The 24,864-nt window shown below is 38.7% G+C and overlaps 1 protein-coding gene across 4 annotated transcripts in view; it reads right to left on the bottom strand.

Moving 5' to 3' along the window:
• Positions 1-24,864, bottom strand: part of XRCC4 (X-ray repair cross complementing 4) — a 320,948-nt gene that overhangs the window by 77,610 nt on the left and 218,474 nt on the right. For 2 of the 4 annotated variants that reach the window (XR_003610999.2, XM_028114473.2), the window contains exon 8: positions 22,129-22,253. Coding sequence is in view for 3 of the 4 variants with exons in the window: in XM_028114473.2 (XP_027970274.1) it covers positions 22,142-22,253 (112 nt within the window). In the remaining variant the exon portion in view is untranslated. Of the gene's footprint in view, positions 1-21,005; positions 22,254-24,864 lie in introns of those variants that run through there. The other 2 variants (XM_028114472.2, XM_028114477.2) reach the window with 1 other exon arrangement.

The raw sequence follows: 24,864 nt of genomic DNA, 5'->3' as shown, positions 1-24,864 counted from the left end.
TTCCTGCAGCCATCCCCTCTCTCCTGTAGCAGCAGGATCTTCCTCTTACTATGGCACAACTTACAATAAACTTGTCTACGTTTGCTGTCTACAGATACTAACAATTTCAGGACCACGCCACTTCACTCCAACTTCTATCTCTGCGATACCAAGGAAAGTGCCCTTGTCATAGTCACAAACCACTTCCACATGGGCCCAAAGGTCACTTTTTGGTTCTCAGCACACTTGCTCTCTCAGATGCATCTGACATGCTGACACTTCAAATAGTTACTTAAGTTTGTTTCCATTATACTCATGTATTTATTCATTCAGGAAGACCCAAAGAATAGAACAGAAAAAAAGACTGGGTTCTTGTGTTTCTGAATGACAGTGACAGAGACAGAGAAGCAAATATGCAGTTACAAAGGCCATGTACACTAGCTGTGCTAATGCTGTGGTGGGGAAAATAGGGTGTGAACACAGGACCTAGAAGAATGCCTAATCAGGATTTAGAAAGTCAGGGAAAAGCTTTCTGAGGAAGTGACATTTAGTCCAAGACTTGAAAGATGAATAGGAATTAACTCCAAGAATGGAGGAAGTGTAGCGAGAAAGGGTACCCAAGACAAAGGGAGGAGTACATGCAAGGGCCTGGAAGTGAAGAGAGAGCATGGAAATATGGAATAACTTAGTGTCAATAAAATGCATAGGGTTTTGCTTGTTTGTTTGGGCAGGGGAACAGTAACAAAAGAGATAATAATAAAAATGTCACCAAAATAGGGAGGCATCACATCATTGTCTTATAAGACAATTTAAGAATACTGGAATTTTTTACTGAAGGCACTGGGGAGCAAATGAGGAATGTGGAGCTAGAAAATGACCGAACCAGGAGAAAGGACTGGAAAGGGGCAAGGTTAGAGGGCAAGACTGGTTAGGAGTCTGTGACACTGATCCAGGCAACAGTGGTAGTGTTAGTGGCAGTAGGCTTAGTGGGGATAGAGAAAATTGACCATTATAGAGAAGAAGCAACAGAATTTGATGATTGGATGGGGGCCAGGATGGAAGAAAATGTCTGGTCACGAGATGGAAGAGTCAGTAATAACAACTATGATAAAGCTGGTGCTTTTCACCAACGTGGAGAGCACCCAAGCAGGAATGACATGTGGTTAAAAGTAGAAGTGAGATTATAAGTTTAGTTGGAGCTTATTGATATGTCAAAAGCAGAGACACACTTGGACAGGCAGTGAGGACCCTGAAGAGGACTGGCTCTCCTCTATCTCTCTCAAAGATAAGGAGTGAAGAAATAATGAGGAGTTCTCTGTTTCTAGGAGCTTTCTCAGGAAGCATGTCTAAGTGACCCGTAACACAAGATGTAAAGTGTGGGGGCAACATGTTTCTAGCATGGAATCTACCTTTCTTCTAAGCAGGAGGACGCTTCCCACTACAGACAGAAGCCACAGCTCCAGATCCATGGTTCTGAAAACTAGGGTATCAGGGAATCTCTAACAAGAATCAGACATGTAGTGACAAGGGACACATGACCTCATTGCCAAGTTTTTGGAAATAGGCTTTAAGAGGCCTCAGGGGTCATAAAGGGTAAGGAGTTTAGGGGAAGCAGAAGTAGCCCTAAAATAGCTAAAACCCGAATTGGGGGCTCTTGTCCTTTCACAGGATCCTGACAAGGTCCTGGCAATATATCCAGGTCTGGGATCAGCAAATTGGGCCAAGTCGGAATGAGGATAGATGAAATATAAGGGAAGAAAAAGATCAGTTTTCTAAATCTCAGGTTTGTTGGCTTGTGCATTTTATTTTGTATTTTAATGGTGCATATCACTTTCAGTGGAGGTCTCTCATTTCTTTCAAGATCATTGCTTTTGCAATCTTATCTGGAGCAATACATAAAAAGGAATATATATGTAAAATGAGGATGTGTATTTCAGTCCCTTTTAAGAAATCACTTAAATTGCTAGATGTTTGTTTTATGCCAATAGCTTCCCAACACCCTGACTTGAGATATTGTGCCTCTCTGTGCCGTTAGCAGGACAAAAATCAAAGAATTCAAATATTGTGGTTCAAGGGAACCATTTTTCTGTTTTCAACCTGAGTTTTCCAGTTCATATTCCCATTATTTATCTCTCGAGGGCTATGTCTCTCTCCATGCTAATACTTTATATGCCAACACAACTTGCCTCATCAAAAGGCTATCAGTACACTATGAATGCAGTGTATTTTACTTTAGGAAGTCGGTGGGGAATTCCCAGCAAATTATCTTTAGTATATGTTAAAAGCTAAAATTTCTCCTGCAAATGAGTTCCTTTCTTCTACGATTAGAACTATGGCAGGAGCACCAAGGACGAGACCTTGTGGATGACCTGAATTTCTGTAAGCAGAGCATGGTCAGCTTCACCACAGTGCCTTGCACAAGGGTGGCCACCTCCCTTCTGCTCTATTAGTCATCATTAGCCACACCAGGGAGTGGTTTAACTCAGTTTACAAAAAGTGATTGTTCTGAGTCTACTCTCAGGGGACTGTTTGGTCATGAGCACCAGTTCTGTTGCATCAGGCATCATACTGTGCCCATCTCTCCTTCCTAATGGTTCTGGCTGCACTGGAAGTGGCAGCGGATTAGCTGTAACAAGTCTGCACCTTTGACGCAGCTCTGGGCACCAGGCACTGTGCTAAGTGCTGTTTCACATGAACTCATTTATCTTCAGATCCACCTGTGATGTGAGATTATTGGCTGCATTTTAGAAATGACAAAACTGAAGTTCAGGGAGTGGAAGACATTTCCCAAGGGTCACCCAGAACGGAGGTTTGAACTCCACTGTTTGACTCCTGAATCTGTTCTCATAATCTGAATCTTGAAGCTGAATCTCTCAGTCACTGGACCGATGGCTTGCAAATTTTGTTCCCAAAGGATGAGGGAGACAGAACTCTTGGATCCTACCCCAAATCTTCTTTCGTTGCTTTAGATACTGAGGTTCAGTGTAGAGCTCACTGAAATAAGAAAGCACAGCCATATTTTAAGAACAGTTTGAAGTTCCTGAGTTTGCTCTGCTCTCTCAGTAAACCAGCCCCTTACCTGACATAGAATCCAGAACTGCCTGCTTCATGTGCTTTAGTGACTGACTAAAAGAAAAGCCTCACTGGTTGGCCACAAAGTCTAAAATCTCATGTCAGTAATTCTGGGTTAGATCAATGAAGGTCTGTTAAAGGGATCATATAACAAGACAAAGGGCAGCCAGTACAAGTCCACTGTCCTCCATCTTTGGCATCAATTTATTAGCCACTTTGTCATGCTGGAACATCCCAGGACAAGAGACATGGGCAGGTACATTTTGTTAGTGGGATGGCTGGAAACAGTTATAATAGTGGGGACCTAGTGAAGAAATCATGAGAGATCAAGTGGGACAGATGGAGAAAAAGCAAATGTAGCAGAAATGTGGGGGGAGGGAGGGAGAGAGGGGGAGGGAGAGAGAGAGAGAGAGAGAGAGAGAGCGAGAGAGAGAGAGAAGAGAGCCTATTTGTTGCATATTTAAAGGGCAACTAATCAGATTTAATTTATTACAGGCCACTCTAAGAAACCACACGCTGAGACTGGCTACAGTTCTTCCTAATGACTGTTTTACAGTTAAGAAAATATCACTGTCTTCATTCTAGAGATAGCTATCATTTCACAGTTCAGAGAAAAGGTTGCAAGAATTTACTATATGGCATGGAAAACTTTTGGAATCAAAGTATTATTATTATCTAATAGATAAAGGAAGCCCAGATTATAGAGGAGGAATGTGTATTAGCCACAAACACTCAGCACATCATCTGCCAGGGATTTCCTGCATTGGATTGCGCTTCAAAGTTTTTGGACACCAAACAGCCAAAGCAGAGGAATCTGCCATTTTGATGCTGTAGATAGCCTTTCTATTTTGGGAAAAACAACCCAATATGCCTGTCAGTTATGAATTATAAAGAAAGTAAACATCTCTACTCTTGAAGCCAAAATAATAACCTGGATTCAGACCCTTTAAGCCCAGAGGATGGGTCTCCCATTTAGTTGTATAAATCAGGTATGATTTCATGGAGTTCTCTTTCTCTGCAGATAGTTTTTGGGGTGGAGGAGAGCAGAGTCCAGGGCAGAAACTTGTTTTTGTCATTATATGGATTTAGGCTGCTTTACAATAGCATATTATTGTTTATTGCTAGGAGGACCCTCTTAGAGCACACAGGTGTATGGTGTGTGTGTGTGTGTGTGTGTGTGTGTACAATAAATGCAAGTGTTGGGGTGCTGGGGGGGTTCAGTCATTTGAGCCTCTGACTCTTGATTTCAGCTCAGGTCATTATCTTGGGGTCATGGGATCTGGCCTGTGTCGGGCTCCATGCTCAGTGGTGACTCTGCTTCACATTCTCTCCCTCTCCCTCTCCCCCTGCTTGCTCCTTCTCTCTCTCTAATAAATAAAAAAAATTAAAAAACAAAGGCATGCATTTGCTATTGTTCCCATATGTCAAGATCTTATTTTCAGGGAATCTGAAGACTACAAGAAATAAGTCAAGCAGAGAAAGTCAATTATCATATGCCACTTATTTGTGGAACATAGGAATAGCATGGAGGACATTAGGAGAAGGAAGGGAAGAGTGAAGGGGGGAAATCGGAGGGGGAGACGAACCATGAGAGACTATGGACTCCGAGAAACAAACTGAGGGTTTTAGAGGGGAGAGGGGTGGGGGGATGGGTAATCAGGAGGGCATGTATTACATGGAGCACTGGGAGTCATAGGAAAACAATGAATCATTGAACACTACATCAAAAACTAATGATGTACTGTATGGTGACTAACATAACAAAATAAAACTTAACAAACAAAGCAAAAAACAACAAAAAAATAAAGTTGGGTATGTTTGAACTTGACATTTTATAAAAGATTCTTGATTGGGCTTGGTACAGCTTAAAATGGACTGTAGATGCCCCATACTTACTGTAATAAATGGTCCAATAGCCCTAGTTTGGGAGAAATATACTGATATTGAATGATTTGCCTGCTCAATTATATAGGTTAAGGCTGACTCAGAGGGAGAGTGTGGGGCTTTCCTTGGAGAATTTATAGAATCATTCTGGAAAGAGACAGATCCTGGGATATGCAGTGGCACAGGAGGCAAAATTTAGGATAAGGAGAGAAGGAACTTTTTCCTTTGGAGCCTCATGATGATTGGGTGTGGAGGCGACACATAGTAGAGGAGAATCACATTAAGGGTTGTGCATATGTGTGTGCTAGATGGTGCATGTTGATAAGCTGGTTCTTGCAACATGGTCACACTCAACTGGTGACCCTATAGGTCCAGCCACAGTACATTAAATTAGTCAGTGTGGTGCACTTTCCTTGTATTATTCCCAACCTTTGTTTTCAAGTAACGGTGTGAACAAAATGATGACTGCAGAATGACCACCATATTTAGCAATATGGAAGCTACTGGAGAGTTTGAAAAGATCTCATTTAAAGTAAATAAGCTTCATCTGCTGTGCTATGGGAATCAAAGAAGGCTTGCTGCCCCATTTTGGGATGAAACAGTATAGTGGGGAGGCAGCAGCAGCAGCAGCTTAAGGAAACGTATTCTAGGGAGATAAAGGAATGAGCAGAGGCCCACAGAAGGAGCAAAGACCTAAGCTCTGAGCCAGATGGTTAGCTGAAATGATAAAATGGCGACCAGGATGCACCTGTTGAGGGAACAACCCAACTGTCACATAGGGGTAAGGCTCAGGTCTTTATTTTGGATATTTAAAAACATGGGAGCACAAATATCTCTTCAAAACAATGATTTCATTTCCTTTGGATATATACCCAGAAGTGGGTTTGCTGGATCACATGGTAGTCCTATTTATAATTTTTAAAGGAACCTCCACAATGTTTTCCATAATGTTTAAACCAATGTACATTCTCACCAACAGTGCACAAAGGTTTCTTTTTCTCCACATCTTCACCAACACCTGTTATCTTTTGACTTTTTGATGACAGCCATTCTAAGAGGTATGAGGCCATATCTCACTGTGGCTTTGATTTTTATTCCCCTGAAGATTAGTGATATGGATCATCTTTTCATATCCCTGTTGAGTATTTACATGTCTTCTTCGAAAATATGTCTATTGGGTCCTTTTTCCATTTTAAAATTGGGTTATTTGTTGTTTAAATAAATATAAATTCCTTATACATTTTGGATATTAATTCCTGATTAGATATGTGATTTGAAAATATTTTCTCCCGTTTCACAGGTTGCCTTTGCATTTTGTTGACGGTTTCCTTAGCTGTGCAAAAACTTTTTGAGTGTAGTCCCATTTGTTTATTTTTGCTTTTGTTGCTCATGCTTTGTGTCAGTTCCAAAAAATCATTTCTAAGACCAACGTCAAGGAACTTACCCCTTATGTTTTCTTCTAGGAGTTTTATGGTTTTGGGGCTTACATTTAGGTTTTTAAGTCATTTTGAGTTGATTTTTATGTATGGTGTAAGATAAAGGATCCTATTTTGCATGGGTCAATCCAGTTTTCCCAAGATGATTTATTGAAGAGACTATCTTTCCCTATTGAGTATTCTTGGTGCCTTTGTCAAAAATTAGTTCATTGGAGCATTATTATTCACAGCATCCAAGATATAGAAATAAACTAAGTGTCCACCAACAGATGAAAGAATAAAGAAAATGTAGTATATATACACATGGACTATTATTCAGCCTTTAAAAAGAAGGAAATCCTGTCATTTGCAAGAATATGGATGAAACTGGAGGACCTTATGGTAAGTAAAATAAGCTAGACACAGAAAGATAAATATTGTATGATCTCAATTAAATGTTTAATCTTTTAAAAAAGTCAAAGTTATAGTAACATAGAGTGGAATAATGGTAATCAGAGTCAGGGGGATGGAGGAAAAAGAGAGATATTGATCAAAGGATACAAGCTTTCAGTTTTAAGATAAGGTCTAGAGACCTAATGTATAGTATGGTGAGTATAGTTGTCAGCGATGTTTTGTATACTTGAAATTTGCTAAGACAGTAGATCTCAAATGTTCCCACCATACACACACACAAAATGGTAACTATGGGAGGTGATAGATAAGTTCATTAGTTTGACTGTGGTAATCATTTCACAATGTATATGCATATATCAAAATATTATATTGTACACCTTAAATATATACAAATTTTATTTGTCAAAAATAAATAAAACTCAGAAAAATAGTAAAGTTAATGATCTCATTTTTAGCCTTACACTGATGGGTCTTGGATATATGATTTGTACAAAAAAAGTAAAATGTGAACACTATAAATTCTGAGAGTCTGATATAATTTAGACCAATCTCTCGAGTTAGATTCAGTAAAGGGTTTGTTCTACTACCATGTCAGTGAGCCTAATCAATAAAACTTCCCATGCCTTATTGCTCTTATAGTTACCATGACAAAAATTTAATCCATTAACTCAGAAAAATCTATTAACAATCTACTGTGTACACAGCAGCACTCTAGGCAAAAGAGATAATAGGGGAGTACAAAATAGACTAAGTCCCTCTTCTAATGGTGTTGGTAATCTAGTGAGAAAAGACAGTCAACAAACAAATGAACACATTATATAATATGCCAAGTTCTGATAACTGTTACGGAAAATAATGAATCAGAGCAAGAGAAACAAAAGTGTGGCAGGTAGAGAGGTAAAGGTGCTATTTTACATAGGATGGTCAGGGAAGACCTCCTTGATAACATGGAATCTGAGTAGAAACTTGAAAGTAAGGGAGTGACTACTGTAGTTATCTGAAGGAAGAGCATTCCAGCCAGAGGAACAGCATGTTCCAGGCACAGTGATGACATGACTGTGGCTGGAACAGAGACAAGGCAAAAGAGGGCATGGTAGGAGGTAAAGCCAGAGAGATGGAGTTGGGGGCAGATGGTTAGAACCTTATAAGAGATGGTAAAGATCTTGGCTTTTACTTGGGTGTGCAGGGATGCCACAGAAGAATTTTGAGCAGAGAAGGAAAATGACCTGGTAATTTTCTAAAAAATATTTTATTTATTTGAGAGACAGAGAGAGAAGGTGCGTGAGCGAGGAAAGGGGCAGAGTGAGAGGGAGAGAGAGAATCTCAAGTAGACTCCACACTGAGCACAGAGCCTGACATGGGGCTCAATCCCAAGCCCCTGAGATCATGACCTCAGCCGAAATCAAAAGTTGGATGCCCAATGGACTGAGCCACCCAGGCGCCCCGATCCGATATTTTTAAATGGTTACTGGCTGCTATGGGAAGAGACTGCAGGGAGACTAGTCGGGTGTTCCATATATACTGCCAGTAACCCAGGTAAAGGGGATGTTGGCTTATTCTAGCTCTGAAGTTGGTAAAAATGAAAAAAAAATCGGATTCTGGGTGTCTGCTGCTCAGAAACTGGATATAGGATGTGAGAGAAATAGATGAATCAAGGATGTCTCCAGAAGAGTTTTTGCCTGGGAGCTGGTTGAAGAGAATCATTATTTATGAAATGGAAAAAGCTGGTAAAGAAGTATATTTAAAGAGAAAATAAAGAATTTAATGTTATATTTACCATGTCTATTGTACATCCAAGAAGAGAGGCCAGGAGGCAGTTGGCAATTTTCATTGTGTAAAGTTACTTAAAGCCATGACTAGATGAGACCACTTAGCCAACAATATGAAGAGAAGAGGTCTGAGTACTGATCCCTTTATAGAGATTGGGAAAATTAGAAGGAAGCAAAAAAGGAGTAAAGAAGGACTAGCCAGTGGAATAGGAAGAGACCAAGAGCCAACAATGAAGCAGAGACCAAGTGTTTTATCAGTGTTTCCATGTCACTAAGATGAGGACAGAAATGACCAATGACTTTAGCATGGTTCAGTTAAGACTATGATTTGGAGATTTAGAGACATTCTAAATCTAGGATGGTTCACTAATGAGGCAGAATAATATCTGTGTATTAATAAGTCAACTCATGGTGAAAATTCGTGAGCCTATTTAAAAAAAATCATCAAAGATGACATAGCTCGTCCCTTCTAAGTCATTTGATCAAGACATATCACCAGTGGTAGCAGAGGGCATATGCTGAGGAGTGGTCTGTCTACAGTTTAAGTCAGTTACTATTTGGATCTAGAAATTTTCTTCTAGAAAGGTAGAAAGTTGATTTATACTTATGGGAACTAAGGGAGGACACACAGTTTATCTGTTGACACAGTCCCTAACACTGAGGGTTTCAGAAAGACCATCTCAATGACTATTTTTCTTTAGTTGAAGTTAGTTATAAGGAATCCATCTACTCCATTTTATTCTATATAGATTTTTGTTCTTACCACGGCACTTTGGGATAGTATTTCTGAATGCAATTCATAGTGAGTCTACGAGATGGAGTTTGTTCTTGATGAGTACATTTCTCTAGTCTGTAAATTATGGGCCAAAAATAGAATGGTAGCTCTGAAAGTAAAAGCCAGGCACAAAGAGGTTTGTTGTTAACCTTCATGAAGGGCCCTATAACAGTTTAAGTGTCTCGCCCTTCTGGGACTAAAGACATCATGCTTTCCCATGACCTGAAATGGAAAATCATTCCAGTGTTTCTGGGACAGCATAGAACACACACCATGTGAAGCTGTCATAAAATATTTTACTTGTTTTATCTTACTTTTTCCTCTTGCTAGTTCCCTTTATTTTGGCAGGAGGTGGGATGTGATGACCTAAATGAGGCTTTTCCACATCAAATTTCCAGATTCGGGGACAAAAGGTTTATTTTCCTATTTAAAAACATATGAACTTCCAGAAGTTACTCAGAAGGAGTCCCACTGAAGGCAAATGTCCTATCAGTTTTAGCATGGTCTGCAACAATTTATTGGAATGAGGTTTCCATTACCTCTTGAGCAGATTGGTCATATGCAGGAAATTTACAGTACCGTAAGTGGCATTTCCTGAGGTGATGGATCTGCCATTAATAGCCTCTGAGCACAAGTCTCATGAAGCCTAATGTTTTTTGCATATAAACCTGTAAATGCCCACTGCAGATTTCAACAAATAAGCCTCCTCTGCATACAAGGTTCTAAAAGTCTACGGCAGGCAATTCAAACAAAACTGTGTTCACTTCTCTTCACTTTTTTTCTAAGTTTACACCCCTGGGTTTTTGTTAACATTTAAAAAAGATATTTAAAAACTGCACTTCAGCCACCTTGTAAAATGAAAGAGTACACTGTACAGGCACCAAAGGTACACGTCAGTGCTTTTATCAAATTCAGGGTCCTGCTCTGCTGCACTAATTGGAACCATGTGTTGAAAATGCAAGACAGGATTTTTTCAGCTGTTCTTTAATTAAATGGAATAAAATAAGGACAAAACCTCACATTTCTTTATAAAGAGAGGCTGCTGGGTTGTTCTATTTGCAGGACTGAGAGAGGATCCTGAGTGGGGATGCCGGCCCCTGCGTCAGGGGCTCCAGGGCCCTTGGTAGTCATTTTAATATTTAAGATAGTCTCAAGGATTTAGCCACATTCAGAGAATGCCTGGTTGCAAATGCTTCTCTGATAAGGAAAATAAGGGAAGTGATAGAAAACCTAATTATTTTCAATTACACTGGAAGACTGACTCATGAAGATTCTTTTTGGTATTTGTATAAAGTTCAGTCACTGCAAAAATCATCAGTGAGGTGGAGAAAGTGCCTCCTCATGCACTTGCCCACTGAAATCTATGGAGAAATAGTGGCCAAGATGAGTGTGTGTCTACTAGCAAGACTGTGAAAAATACTGTCTCGAGTTTTCTGTTGAAACTTGAAAAACAAAATGTAATTTGATTTTTCTTGAAAGTGTTATTTCTGCCACTTTATTTTGGGGAAAAGGATACTCTATACCTTTTAATTGTCCTGGGATTCTGATCCAGGTTTTTGAATAAAAGGTTAGCTCACAATGTCTCTTTTCAGGATTTAAGCCCCTCTTTCATGATGTTTTATGGTATTTCACATCCACTGAATGGCACCAGTGTATTGAACTCCACTCCCTCCCTCCTGCACAAGTTTTGGATCCAGAACTGGTACCTTTGCATAAAGTGTTGAAGCCTTAGGAAGGAGATGTGAATATTGCTTCCAACAGCACGGTGGCACGTACAGCCTCCAGAAAGAGGTGTAAGAAGTGAATTAATGAGGACAGCAACAGCAATTCCTCCAAAGGTGTATACAAGCCACATTCCGCAGGACATGGGGAAGTCAAAGCAGGGCTGGGAATGTTCAAGAAAGGAGGCCAATTTCCCAAGAGGTTAAAAAAATCCTGAAATCACTCCCAAAGGAAATGATGAAACCACTCTTGCTTGTATCAAAGCCCAAGGCCCGGGCACTAGAAAGGGGTCTCTCTGTTGTGGGCTGGTTGTGTCACTCTACCATCAGGAGTCTTTCAACTTCCAAAGATTGTTGGAAAAGTTTAATCTGTGGATATTGCTTGGTATGAAGTGGAGTTTGACAATCTTCCAGACAGGCTGGGAACAGCATCAGAGAGTTACACAACCTGCAGAGAAGTGGGAGACCTCTGGGTGCCTGTGGTTTTGCCCTTACGTTGCCTTCAAATTGCTCTTTCAAAAGCACAAATTACATCAGGTCACTCCTTTTCTTCTCTTAAGATCATTCTATAATTGTTCATTTGCAATAAAAATCAATGAGGAGCCACACTACCTTCTCAGCCTCACACTGCCTCTTTTTTTTCTCCCTTTACTCCAGCCACAAAGCACTGAAGATGCCACACTCCTCTACTCCTCCGTGCCTCACACATGGTCAAGTGTACCTCAGCCACCTGGCAAATCCTCAGTTATCCCAGAAGTTCAGCTCAAACTTCGTCCATCTCTTCTCTTAAAGTTTCCCTCACCCACAACCTCTTCTTCCTGTACCCTCCCAACAAAATAAATGCAGGCCGATTCTTCCTTGTGTCCTCTGAGCTTCCTGGGCTCCTCTCTTAGAGCATGTGTCACATATCTTGATTGTCTGTGTACATGTCTGCCTCCTTCCTTGGTCTAGACTTCCAGGCACTATGAGACAAGATGGCGTTACTCATTCGTATGTCCCCAGTGCCTGGCAGAGTGATTGACACAAAGTGTTCAGTAAACATATGATGACTGAATAAGCACATACACATTAGCATCTGCATTCTTCTAATCATAGTTGAGAATTTCATGTAAGCTGAAGGACATAGGACAGATTCCCATGTCCTTGCACATAGCCCAAATTTAAAATTCTTGAGATGAATGATTACTGACACATAGGGTGGTGACAGTGAAAACACACACTGAGTTACTGAAAAAACTTTACTTAACATTTGCTGATTGCATGCGATTATGAAAGTTATTGATATCATATATGATAGGTTAGGGCTTTAATGGAAAAATCAAAGGAAGAAAGAAATGCTCTTCAGAAATGGCAATATTTTATATAGAATTCCTCAAGAAAATACTAGTATTTGTTTTATTATATACTTTCTTTTTTCTCTCACCTTCCTCAAATGCCATAATTCTTGCAGAACATAAAACTGTTAAACAAGCAGAGCCTTTGGATGACACATTATTGAATTTGAAAATCTGTCTCCATGTCAGAAGTAATAACCACACTTTGAGATTCCAAATCATAAGGAAAGATGACCAGTTATTGCCAACATAGAGTTGCAATTTTATCTTTTGGGGAAGAATATGAATAAATGAATTAATGGGTGAATACATAAACATACTTAAAGCTCTGGGATAGATTTTTCTTTTCCCTAGACAGCACTTGGGCAGACACTTACAGTGTTTTCCTCTGGAGTTCCTCCTTTTTATACTTCTGGGGCAAATCTGCCTCCCTTCTGATTGTCACACTATTTTTTTAGATAGGTCAATACCTTCAATTACGTCTTGCTTTGCTTAGAAGTCATGTCATCTTTTTAACATGACATTACATATATGGTGGGGCAGATGGTATTATTTCAACACTTAACACTGGGGACAGCGTTACATGAAAACATGTTGCATGACTATCTGATAAACACATGGGGTGATCAAAATAAAGAGAGAGCTAAACAGTTCTTCATAAGAAAATAAGAAAAGCTGAGAGGGGATGGACAGTATGGCAGGAGGTTGGACTCTAAGGTGACACATTGCCAATGGAAAATTCAGGCAGTAGGAAAGCCAGAAGACTTTAGAGTCACAGTACAATCAAATATAAATTGCTCATTTTCTTTGAGGTAAACTACTTCTCTCTAACCCAAACCTTCAATAAACTCCACTATACACAGAGATTTCTCAGTGCTTTTGTCATGGAAGTCAAAGGAAAGGAGGGGAGTTCCATGGCTGAGTGGCCATGGAGCAGAGAAAAAAGAAAATTAGTTTTACTACTAAACATAAGTGAAACTCTGAACCCAGTGGAAGCAGGGATTCAGAGCAGAAATGGCCATGAAAATAAATCCTACAGGAATTCACAAAAATCTTGGGAAAAGCATGAGACTTCAGAAAGAACCAAGAATGGGGAGCTTGAGCTAATAAATTTCAGAGAGTCAATTTAGCTGATCTGGTTTTACATAACTGTATGCTGATCCATTGTATGCTGATTTGATAGTGTAATAGTAACACTCATGATAAGAGCTTCAATACCTGCTTCACTTACTGTGCAGCAAGCACTGTTTAAGTGCTTTATCTGTGTTATGTTATGTAATTTTCACTGCATGGATGAGAAACCTCAAGTCAGAGAAAGTAAGTCTGTTGCCCAGACTTAGACGGTTAATAGGTGGCAGACACAGTGTAGAAACGTGGCTTAATCTTGTTCTCAAACCCACATTAGTAATTCCTACTTATTTTATTAGTAAATTCCAGCCAGAAGACACCGGATTTTTGTGCCATGTATACACTAAAAGCTACTACAAATGTAAAGTTGTCACTGTATGTTATTCTATATGAGCTTTATTAGTCAGCTATTGTCAAAATACCATTATATAATACACTAGCCCAAATCTTAGTGCTTATGAATAGCAAGCTATTATTCTCATGCTCACGGTCAGCATGGTTGACTACAGTTCAGTCTATTTAGAATGGGGTCAGATGGATGGTTCTTCTAAAGGTTTCAGGGTAGCGAGCTTGACTCCAGATTAAGACTGAGCTCAGGTCTGCTCCGTATCTCACCAGGGGCCCAGACAGGAGAGATAGCAGCTACCTGGGGCATGTTTCTCTCACAGCAGAGATTAGAAGCTCCCAGAGGGGGGAAAAAAAAAAAAAACATGTACTATCTCTTAACTCACAGGCTCCAAAAACTGGTATATTTTTATTTCATCCACATTTTATAGTCCAAAGCAAGTCAAAGGAGAGGTAGTGGTGGAGAGTAAATACTTACTGACAATAATTTAATCTTCCATAGTAATCTAAGCACTCCTCTGTAAACTTAGTTCCTCAGAGAGATATACTATATCTCTTAAAGGAGTAGAACAAGATTGTTTCCAACATTACCCAGTAGAGGCTCTGGAAAATTTCAGATAAATTCCCTAAATGTTGGCAAAGCACAATGACAAAGCATACTGCTCCCATCATCACTACCAGCATCTCGTCCTCACAGGGGATCTAGAAGTCTCAGAAAGTTTTCCGGGGCGCCTGGGTGGCTCAGACAGTTGGGCGTCTGCCTTCGGCTCGGGTCATGATCCCAGGGTCCTGGGATCGAGCCCCGCACTGGGCTCCCTGCTTGGTGGGGAGCCTGCTTCTCCCTCTCCCTCTGCCTGCTTCTTCCCCTGCTTGTGCGCTCTCTCTCTCTGTCAAAAATAAATAAAATCTTAAAAAAAAAAATCAATTTAAAGAAAGTTTTCCATCAGACCACATATGAGAGAAAGAGACGGAGAACCCATTATCATCATATAAGAATACTACAGGGCGCCTGGGTGGCTCAGTTGGTTAAGCGACTGCCTTCGGCTCAGGTCATGATCCTGGAGTCCTGGGATCGAGTCCCACGTGGGGCTCCCTGCTCAGCAGGGGGTCTGCCTCTCCCTCTGACCCTCTTCCCTCTCATGCTCTCTCTCATTCTCTCTCTCACAAATAAATAAATAAAATCTTTAAAAAAAAAAAGAATACTACAACTTGATGGTAGTCTTTTCACTATTTGGTAAGATCAAGAAAAATTATACTGTTTTGTATTCTTTAAAGGGTTAGCATACACATTAATCTACCAACGGTGGCAACTTGGCGGCACCTTACACTTAAAATTCATTTTCAAGTAAAATTTACAGTACTGTCCTATGTTGCCAAAGATCAGACATTTCATACTATCAATAAAATCCATCAATGAAAAAAAGATCCATCAGTGATTTGAAAACACATCTAATGTAGGTAAGACCTTAGCTATATATATAAAATGGTATTTTAATGAATTTTAAAATTTATATTATAAAAATGATATAAATTTTAATTATAAAAGTGGTTTTACTTTCCCCTCATATTCCAAAGTTTGTCTATACCAATCTATTTTAAAGCTCACTTGAAATATTCTTTTAATGGTAGTGTTAACTCGTGACAACTTGTTAACTGAAGAAAATAAAACTTAATTAAAATGTTCAGTGGAGAATATTTTTGATTTCCTTATTAGCTGGGTACTTTTTGCTTTGCTTTAAAGAACCATTTCACTAATAAGACCTCAGAAAAGGAGCAGTAATTCTTAGAGATATGCCTGTACTAAAACTGGCTCTGAACTACAGAAGGACCTGAAGCTGCTCCAGGCCCTGGGTACTCTCCCAGTTAGTCTCACCGGTCACATGGCACCTCTGCTCTGCCTTCTCTTTCTTCTAATCCATCTCTGTGCTAACTTACATAGCAGCTTTTTCAGTGAACTCAAGTTCGGCCACACCATGAGGGTCCCATTTCTTTCCCTGGTCTAGTCAGCTATGGCTCGGGTTGGGAGGCGATGCAGGGGCAGGTTTATAAAACAAGGGTACCATATTGGACACCCCTTGTACACCACCTCAAAATCCTCAATAGCCGCCATTTCTTTGGCAGTCAGATCCAGCAGGTTTTGCTCTTCTTCAGGCAGGTAATGGCTCTTGTGCTGCTCCTGTTTCCTGTCTAGGGCCTCCCTGAGATTGCAGCTTTGGTCACCTACAGGAACCTGCTACATATTCAACAGGGGCCAAGTTAAATATGTGGGAACGAGGCTTCCAGGACACCCTTTACCAGTGGAAACAGCAACCCATGGATAAACGCTTCTCCCCTTCTGCCCCTGGATGTACAGTCCTGAGATAACTTTCAGAAGGTACCTCAGAAGATCCTGGTGCGGTGGAGCATGTCATCCATAGGACTGGCTGCCTTGATAAGGCATCATTGCACCGGTTTTTCCTCCTTTCCTTTTAAATGCTGCCAGTCCAGCACTCCCACTCCCTGGGATCAGATTTCCAAATAAACTGCCTATATGCAAGCCCTTATCTCAGGCTCAGTTTTCAGAAGAATGTGGAGTTAAGACAGATTCCTACAAGGATCTTGTATGAGCAGCTTCCATAAAAATTGTCTAATCCACCTACATATATTTGCCTGGCTGTGTTATTTCTAAGATAGTAATTAAGTTGGAAACTGTCTCTAAACCAAAAGTAAGTTCAGGAGTAGCCTATGTTCCATTTACTGGAACAGTTGCCACCAAAATTGCTCCTGACCTTAATGAGAATAGCTACTATCGAGATAGGTGCAGGCTCCAATCTCCCTCTCCTCTCCTGAAGAAGCAAGAGCCTTCAGGGACAAAGACCCTCATTCAGAAAATATAGTTCCCTCGGGCGCCTGGGTGGCTCAGATGGTTAAGCGTCTGCCTTCGGCTCAGGTCATGATCCCAGGGTCCTGGGATCGAGTCCCGCATCGGGCTCCCTGCTCCTTGGGAGCCTGCTTCTCCCTCTGCTTCTCTCCCTCTCTCTCTCTCTCTCCCTCTGTCTCTCGTGAATAAATAAATAAAATATTTAAAAAAAAAAAAATAGTTCCCTCTGAGATTTTGAGATGAGAGTTTAGGATGAAGGGCCTCCAAAAGAGGGAAGAAAAATCAACATATGAACAATAAAATTCATAATGAATTTTATTTGAATGCAGAGGAAAATCAGAAAGTGATAATGATAGTTGGTAAATGAAATGACATGTGGATAACCGAAAGGGAGAAAGTGAGTAGAAGGTAGGCTGGGGAGTGTTTTAGGTTGAGTAGATCAGAGAGGTGGTAGTTGGTAGATCAGAGGATAGGAGATGGTCGGTCAGTTATGTAGCAACCACAAAATGCTTGTCATGTATTTTTCAAGGTATCCTTTTCTGATTATTAAAATATAGAGAAAAATCATTGCAGGCTTGCTCACAGAACACGTGCAAATGAAATCTGCCCTCCTGAAAAGCATTCACTGGAAGTTTTCAGAACAGCAGTGAAAAACTTTAATTCAGACTATAGCTAGAAATGGATAAATAGTTCTTTTGTGACTATCATTCTCCCTTACAAAATGTGTTAACTACCTATGTTTTGCATTTCCTGATGTATAAGCAAATTCATGAGGTCTTTCATGAATTTAAATGTCAGCTATTTAATATCATTTTATTAAAAATGGATTCTATAAATAATACTGAGTGCAAGAATTAGAGACAACAAAAGGAGGAGGGTTGGCTGCTTCTGGGCAGTCTCTGTTGAGGACCCATTGACTGGTTTTCCTTTCTCATTCCCAGATATCCAGGAAGGGCTCCATGACATGAAGATTTCTGGCACTGTATATCTTCCCATGGAAGTGTCAGCTCAAACTATAGCACTCAATTCTTGTTATGTCTTTAGTTTCACACTAAATCCACCTGGCCAATATTCCTCCCAGGATGCCTTGTAACTTGTCTCCTTCATTCTGACGACTCACAATTACAAACTCAAACATTAACCCTAAGACCCTACCCCCAGTACCTTCTGCACTCTCTCTGATCTGGCAGACAGCTTCATCCTCAGCTCACTGTCCCCAACCCTACCAATTTCTCCTACCCCCCCTAATTGGATCTTTTATCTTCTATGGCTCCTCACCCGTAACTTTTAATTCTTTGTTCTTCTCTTTATGCCACTTATCCTACCATACCTTGATATCATAGTTCGTCACAGAGCGGTTTGGGGCCCCAATCTCAAGCCCCTTCCATATACTTCCACTCGTTGAGAGCAGGCCCCAAATTTAACTTACTAGAACATAAGCTCCACATTAAAAGAGCACATGTATTACTCATTACTGCATCTACTGCCCAAAATAGAGACTGACACAAATGCTTTACAAATATTTGGTGAATGGATGGATTTATCCTTTAATTCTCCATGTGGCCCAGTTCTGTATTTTGTGCATAACTGATCCTTTATAAACAGTTGTTGAATCAATTTTACCCAATTAAGAGCTACTTGGCTCTAAAACATAGGGTCTATCTAGTATTTTATAAATTTGAGTTACAGGTCACTAAGAAAAATTCGTCTAAAGTAGTTTCCTGGCCTTTTTAAACTACATAATAAAGACATCTCTTCCTGAGATGGGACTTTTGCTTTCATGAACTTCCCTAAAGAGGCCTAAGTCATACCATCTGATTATAGACCAGAGCCAAGAATTATACATTTTAAGTTGAAAAAAACTTCAAAAATGCAAACACCTTGTTTTACAACAGCAATCAAAAAAGGTCAAAAGAATTAAAAAGAAAACAAAAGACATGCTGCATTACAACTTAATTCTCGTGCCTTCCATTTCAGTGTTTTCCTGCAACAATCTGTTTTTGAGTACAGACAATGGAAAATGTGAGGAAAAATCATGGCATAGAATGACCAGATCTGGATATCTTAACACCAAATCTATAGGTATCTGTCTACATAGCACAAAATGTAAAACTATCCCTTCAATTTCTCCACACTAGATATAAAGGAGGGAACCATAACTATGGGCTTATTATGCCCTGTTCTAACCAGCTGAATCAATCTGACACACAATACTGGTTGAAAAGATCCACTGCCCCAGAAAAATACTATCAAAATTTTGTAAATATTATGAACTTTATAGATTCTGTTGTTACAATTACTAGGAAACACTCTTTGTACATCACTCTCTCACTCTCTTACCACCAGTGAGTTAATAGCCAAAATTGTTTTCTTCTTCTCTTTCACTTAAAAAAATTGTACATGTATGTATACACACACACACACACACACACACACACACACACACACACACACACACAGTTGTATACTAATTTTGGTTATTCAGATAAGATGACATTATTTTGAGATTCTGGTACTTTACGTACAAAATCCCCTTGGAAAATTCCAAGACATATCTCAGATTATATGAAACTCATTATTATTATGAAGTTCCTATGTAACTGAGTAGAATTTTAGACTTATAAATTATGTCTATAGACTTATAATTATATCTTTATATTTTACATATTTACATTTACATTTATTTTAAAGTTTCCCCTCTTAAATGGAAGCCATTATGGAAATAAAAATGCAGTAAAATTTCTATTTAAAATGCTTTGTTGTTCCATTGACATAATAAAATCCTATTTCTGATATCAACAATATGTGTAATCCTTTCTCATTCACTCTCTGTGATCAAGCCTACATATTTATGCATATATTATTTATAATTAATCATAAAAGGTACTTGAGCTTCTAAACAATTATTTCTTTGTATCAAATCAACTGACTAAATTTCAACTTTAAGTTTCTTTTCAAAACAGTTTAATAAAGAAACATTTCGAGTGCCTATGTTGTGTTAGACATGCATTTATTCATTCAACAAATGCTTACTAAAAGCCTTTTTGTATCTTGCCCTGTTGTAGGAACTGAAAATAGATAAAACAGATGGTCATGCCTCTGCTATGATGGGGCTTATTTCCTACTGGGAGACATGAAAGAGAGAGAGAGAGAGATGAAAAAATAACTCTAGGTAGTAATATGCACAGTGAAAAAAACACTCCAATGGGACAGTGACTGGGAGTGTGCTCATCTTTAGAAAGGGTATTTCAGGGAAAGCACCTCTGAGGAGGTGACATTTGGTTCTAGACCTGAAAGAAGAGAAGAAACCAACCATATAAAGATGAACATTCTGAATATAGGGCCCAACAATACAATTGTTCTGAGATCTGGCCTACATGAGGGACAGTAAAGAGCAAGGCAAGCAAAGAGAAAGGAGCCGGAAATCAAGGGGAGAGACAGGGAGGGGCCAGATCATATCAGACCTTATACGCTGTGGTAAGGAACTTTATTCAAAGGGCAACGGATTACTACTGGAAGGTTTTGATCCAGGAGTGAAATGATCTTACCTAAAATTTAACAAATTCAGTTTGTCTGCATTGCAGAGTAGGAGATGAGCAGGGAGACCAGTCAGGAGGCAGATGTAGCAGACACACAGAGAGAGAAGTAGACAGAGTCAAGCTGTAATTTGGAGGTAAAAATGCCAGGATGTGGGAGACAAGGGAAGCAGAGGCACTGGGTTTTTAGCCTGGAGCAACTAGGTACATGGTTGCACAATTTGTTGGATGGGGAAGACTGGGGGTTAAAATGATGGTTGGAACACATTCAGATCTCCGCTTTAGAGTATCTAAACATCCAAATAATCATCCAAAACAGACAGATGTACTCAGGTAGATTTTCAAGAACCTCCTTTTGCGATAAATTAATGATAAATTATACACCTGACCTTTGAACAACATGGGTTTGAACCGTGCAGGTTCACTTATACAGATTTTTTTCCCAGGATTCTAGTTAAATGTACTGCCTCTTCCCTAGGATTTCTTAGTAACATTTTCCTTTCTCCAGCTTAGTTTATTATAAGAATCCAATATATAATACATATAAATACAAAATATGTATTAATTGAATTTAAATTATCTGTAAGGCTTCCAGTCAAGAGTAGGCTCTTAGTAGTTAAGTTTTTAGGGAATCAAAAGTTATACACACTTTTTTGACTACCCAGGGTATCAGTGCCCCAACCCCTACAGTGTTCAAGGGTCATATATATATATATATATATATATATCATATATATATATATATATATATATATATATATATATAATGACTACGGAAATAGAACTCTTCTAATTTTAGAGATATTAGCATGCAAATGGTATTTAAAGCCAAAGAAAAGCTAGGGAGACAATGTAGGTAATGAAAAGAAGAAAGCTGAAGATTAAGCCCGAGGCACTCAAACACTTTAACTGTTGGTCGTCAAGGACAAAGACTTGGGGGCCAAAACGAAAGAGGAATACAAACAGCCTATGTTACTGCAAAAGTCAGGTGAAAAAAAATGTTTACTGAGGAGAAGTGATGGACTATGTCAGGTGTAGCTGAGAGGCTTAGTAAGATGAGGACTGAAAATGGACCAACCATTGAATTTAGCAACACGGTGGTCACTGTTAACTTTGAGAACCATGGAGAAAATGGATGTTCAACTGGAGGGAAGTGAGGACAAAATGAGAGGGTAGGAGGCAGAAACAGTAAGTATTTTTTTTTTAATTGTGCTAGATGTTATGGAGGATGATAATATCACATAGTCCTTGTTTTCAAAGAAGGCCCTTAATGTGTTAAGAAATCTTTCATCAACAATCTGAAAAACATATTTTTGATAGAAAAAGCGGTTTCATTTATATTAATAAGCACCTTGCAAAGCCTGTTACTATAAAAAAGGAAAAAGCTAAGCTAAATAACATATTTTATTAGGAACACAAAATCTTCAATGCATCAACAATTTTGTCTTCAGGTTTTGAGATTGTGTACAAACTAAAAATAAATTTTATACATCACTTCACATATTAAAATGCTCAAACAACTGTTCAGAAGATGACTATTCAAAAAAGAACTGTAGACATTTTCTTTGTCCTATTTCCAAAATCTTCCTAGACAGGATGTTAGACAGCTACCACATATAATATGTGTGAATTAAATAACATAAATGTGTCCTTTGCAATAAAAAGTCTGAGGTTTTATATAATTATAGGCATGTGAATGAATAGTTTAGAATAATGTACCACTGTCATCAAATCACATCTTCATATACATGTATAATCCATTTTGCACAATGGTTTCAATTCAGTGTGTATGTAATTAAATTGTAAGGTACAGTAATAGCTGCTGCTGAGTTGAAATCTTGCTTTTTTAGTTTAAAGAAATGAACAGAAAACATAGTCTAGTGAACATCAAAGTACCTTTTTGAGACAGTTAAATCTCATCAAAGAGGTCTTCTGAACTACTGTTTCTTAGAGTTTCTAAAGACATGTTTTCAGCTGAGCTGTGCTCCTTTTTTGACGTCTCAGGTGGTGAAGGATCAAGCCTAGAATAAAAAGAAAATCAAGAGAATTTTATTCTAGAAAATGCCATATATGGTAAAAGAAAATTAAGATACATAAGTGAAATAAAAGTTAAATTCTATTTCAGAATTGGTTTAGAGACTCATTTCCCTATGCTGCACTAACATAAAAAAAGAGACGAAGAGAATTTAATTACTTTAACTGCTTTGGGATTAATCTGTCTCTATTCTGAGCTAACAAAAATTCAAGGGCCTACAACAATACTCATAATTAAGGTCAAGAAATAAAATATCCTCTGTGTTGTAAGCCTTTTTATGCCAAGATACAGAAGGTCTGTCTCTCAAGCCATTTCCATTTCTTTTTTAAGATTTTATTTTATTTATTTGACAGAGAGAGAGACAGCGAGAGAGGGAACACAAGCAGGGGGAGTGGGAGAGGGAGAAGCAGGCCTCCTGCCGAGCAGGAGCCCGACATGGGGCTTGATCCCAGGACCCCAAGACCACGACCCAAGCTGAAGGCAGACGCCCAACAACTGAGCCACCCAGGCGCCCCTCTCAAGCCATTTCTTTAATAATCCCATCACAATTTACATCTTCCTTTGGCTCCCTTAAATTCTACCTATTAACATGCATTTTAATCTCTTAATATCAGAAAGTTCTGATCACATGAATTTCCTTTAGTGGTCTTTCGATTATAAGTGTATATAACTGATAATGACTTCACATTTTAGCAGTTGTTGATGAAATGTTGTTGGTCCACATTCACTTACTGAATTTACATATCTTTATTTAATAACTAAATTTTATTCCATTTCAGTATTGGAATTACCACATCAATGGGCTGATCTCTAGTATTTATGTAAATGTTCTCTTTGAGTCCTAGGATAAAAGGCATGATGATCCCAGATTGTTAACTGGACTTATAAAACGGTAAGTTGCAGGGTAACAGCTCAATCAGAAGGACCCTTGGATAAACCTTGTCAATGGTTCTTTGTGGAACCTAAAGAAAACATGCTTAATATTGACAATTAGAGGTGGCTTCAGGGGCAGTTATGACTAGGCTGAGTCAATCCACTAAAACTCAGTAATGCCCCCATATTTCCAACTTCAAAGGCAGAGGGAGAGTCATAGCAGCTAGGTATAGCTGAAAGCGAATGGTACTTGAAGTCTGGACACCTAGATGTGGATCCAGGTCTATTTCTTCTTAGCTATGTGACTTCAGACAAGTCATTTAACCTAACTAGATTTCTGTTTTCTCACCTGTAAAACTGGAATATTATCTGCCTCAGAGGTGGTCTAAAGATTAAATGAAGTATCATATATGAAAATACTTGTAAATTCCCACAAAACATTTGAAAACTACTATTATTAGCCTCTACTAGTGCATAAACTACAAAAAAAAAAAAAAAAAAAAAAAGCTCAGGCTAACAGCTTCTTTAATTTAAAAGGATAACCAATTAAAAATCCCCAAACACTGACTTTGTTTAGATTATGAGTATTTCAAAAATCCAGCACCCACACTTAGTCACAACAGATTATCAAAAATGAATCTGCCACAGGTTCCTCCTTGGCCTCCTGGCTGCATACAATTAATAACCATGGTTGGCTGCCACTAGACCTGCGACGTGTTCTGTCTTATCCTGAGCAAACCAAGTTCAGACAACACTACGCTCACAGAAATGCCAGGGTGCTAGGCATTACTGCATTATCAAGATGACAAGTCCTCCCTCTGGGAACTTCAATGTTAAAATTAACAATAAATACGGACACAATTATTGTAACATGTAATTAAATATCTAAAAATATATTTCATAGGAGAAAATGATACAGTACAGAATAAAAGTATAATTATTACATGCATAAGTTTTCAATGTCAACTCAACACATTTAAACATTTTTCTCTGGCCCCAAATGTCTCAGAGTTGCTTTTTTCTCCTCCTGGCAAAAAGGAGAATTGATTTTTTTTTCAATTAAAAAGTCAGACCTTGAAAAATCTCTGATTTTGTTCGTAGTTTACAGCCAGAACACAGAGATCAATCAGTTTAGTTTAAAAAAAAAAAAAAAACTGGCATAAGACAAAAGGGCCACTCTGAAGTGACAAGTCTGAAGGACATGGATCCCTAGTGCTCCATTTATAATTCCCATCTCCATCTAAAGTCACAAGGAGCTCAAGAATTAGATTCTGACTCTTTTGTTTTTAGTGCCTAGTACATAAGAGATGTTCAACAAAAGTTGTTCAATGAATGGAGATCATTTTTCTATAGCTTTTTTATCTGTGGTAAGTCAACAGAATAAATTTAGAACTCTTCCCACAACCAAAAGAAAAGTTTAATCATTTCTGTAAGTAGTAAATATTCTAAGACTTCTTAAAAATTCTAAAAAGCATAAAGAAGAAAATAAAAATGTCCATCATTCTATTTTCCATTATTTGTATTTTCATGGTTTTTATTTTCACACAAATGGGATCATTCTGAAATATATAATTTTGTTTTTAGAGAATTTTTTTTACTCTACACATTAGCAAAGTCTTTGCATGTTAAAAGACACATATCTACATTAATCATTCATTTTATTTTGGTTGTATTAACCATTAATCTACTGATGGATATTTGGGTTGTTTCCATTTTTTAATGCT

The sequence above is a fragment of the Eumetopias jubatus genome, unplaced genomic scaffold, assembly GCF_037043125.1.
Source record: "Eumetopias jubatus isolate StellerSeaLion01/CBP00866 unplaced genomic scaffold, mEumJub1_p1.0 scaffold_5, whole genome shotgun sequence".
Taxonomy (NCBI): Eukaryota; Metazoa; Chordata; class Mammalia; order Carnivora; family Otariidae; genus Eumetopias; species Eumetopias jubatus.
This window is presented reverse-complemented; position numbering and strand designations above follow the sequence as displayed.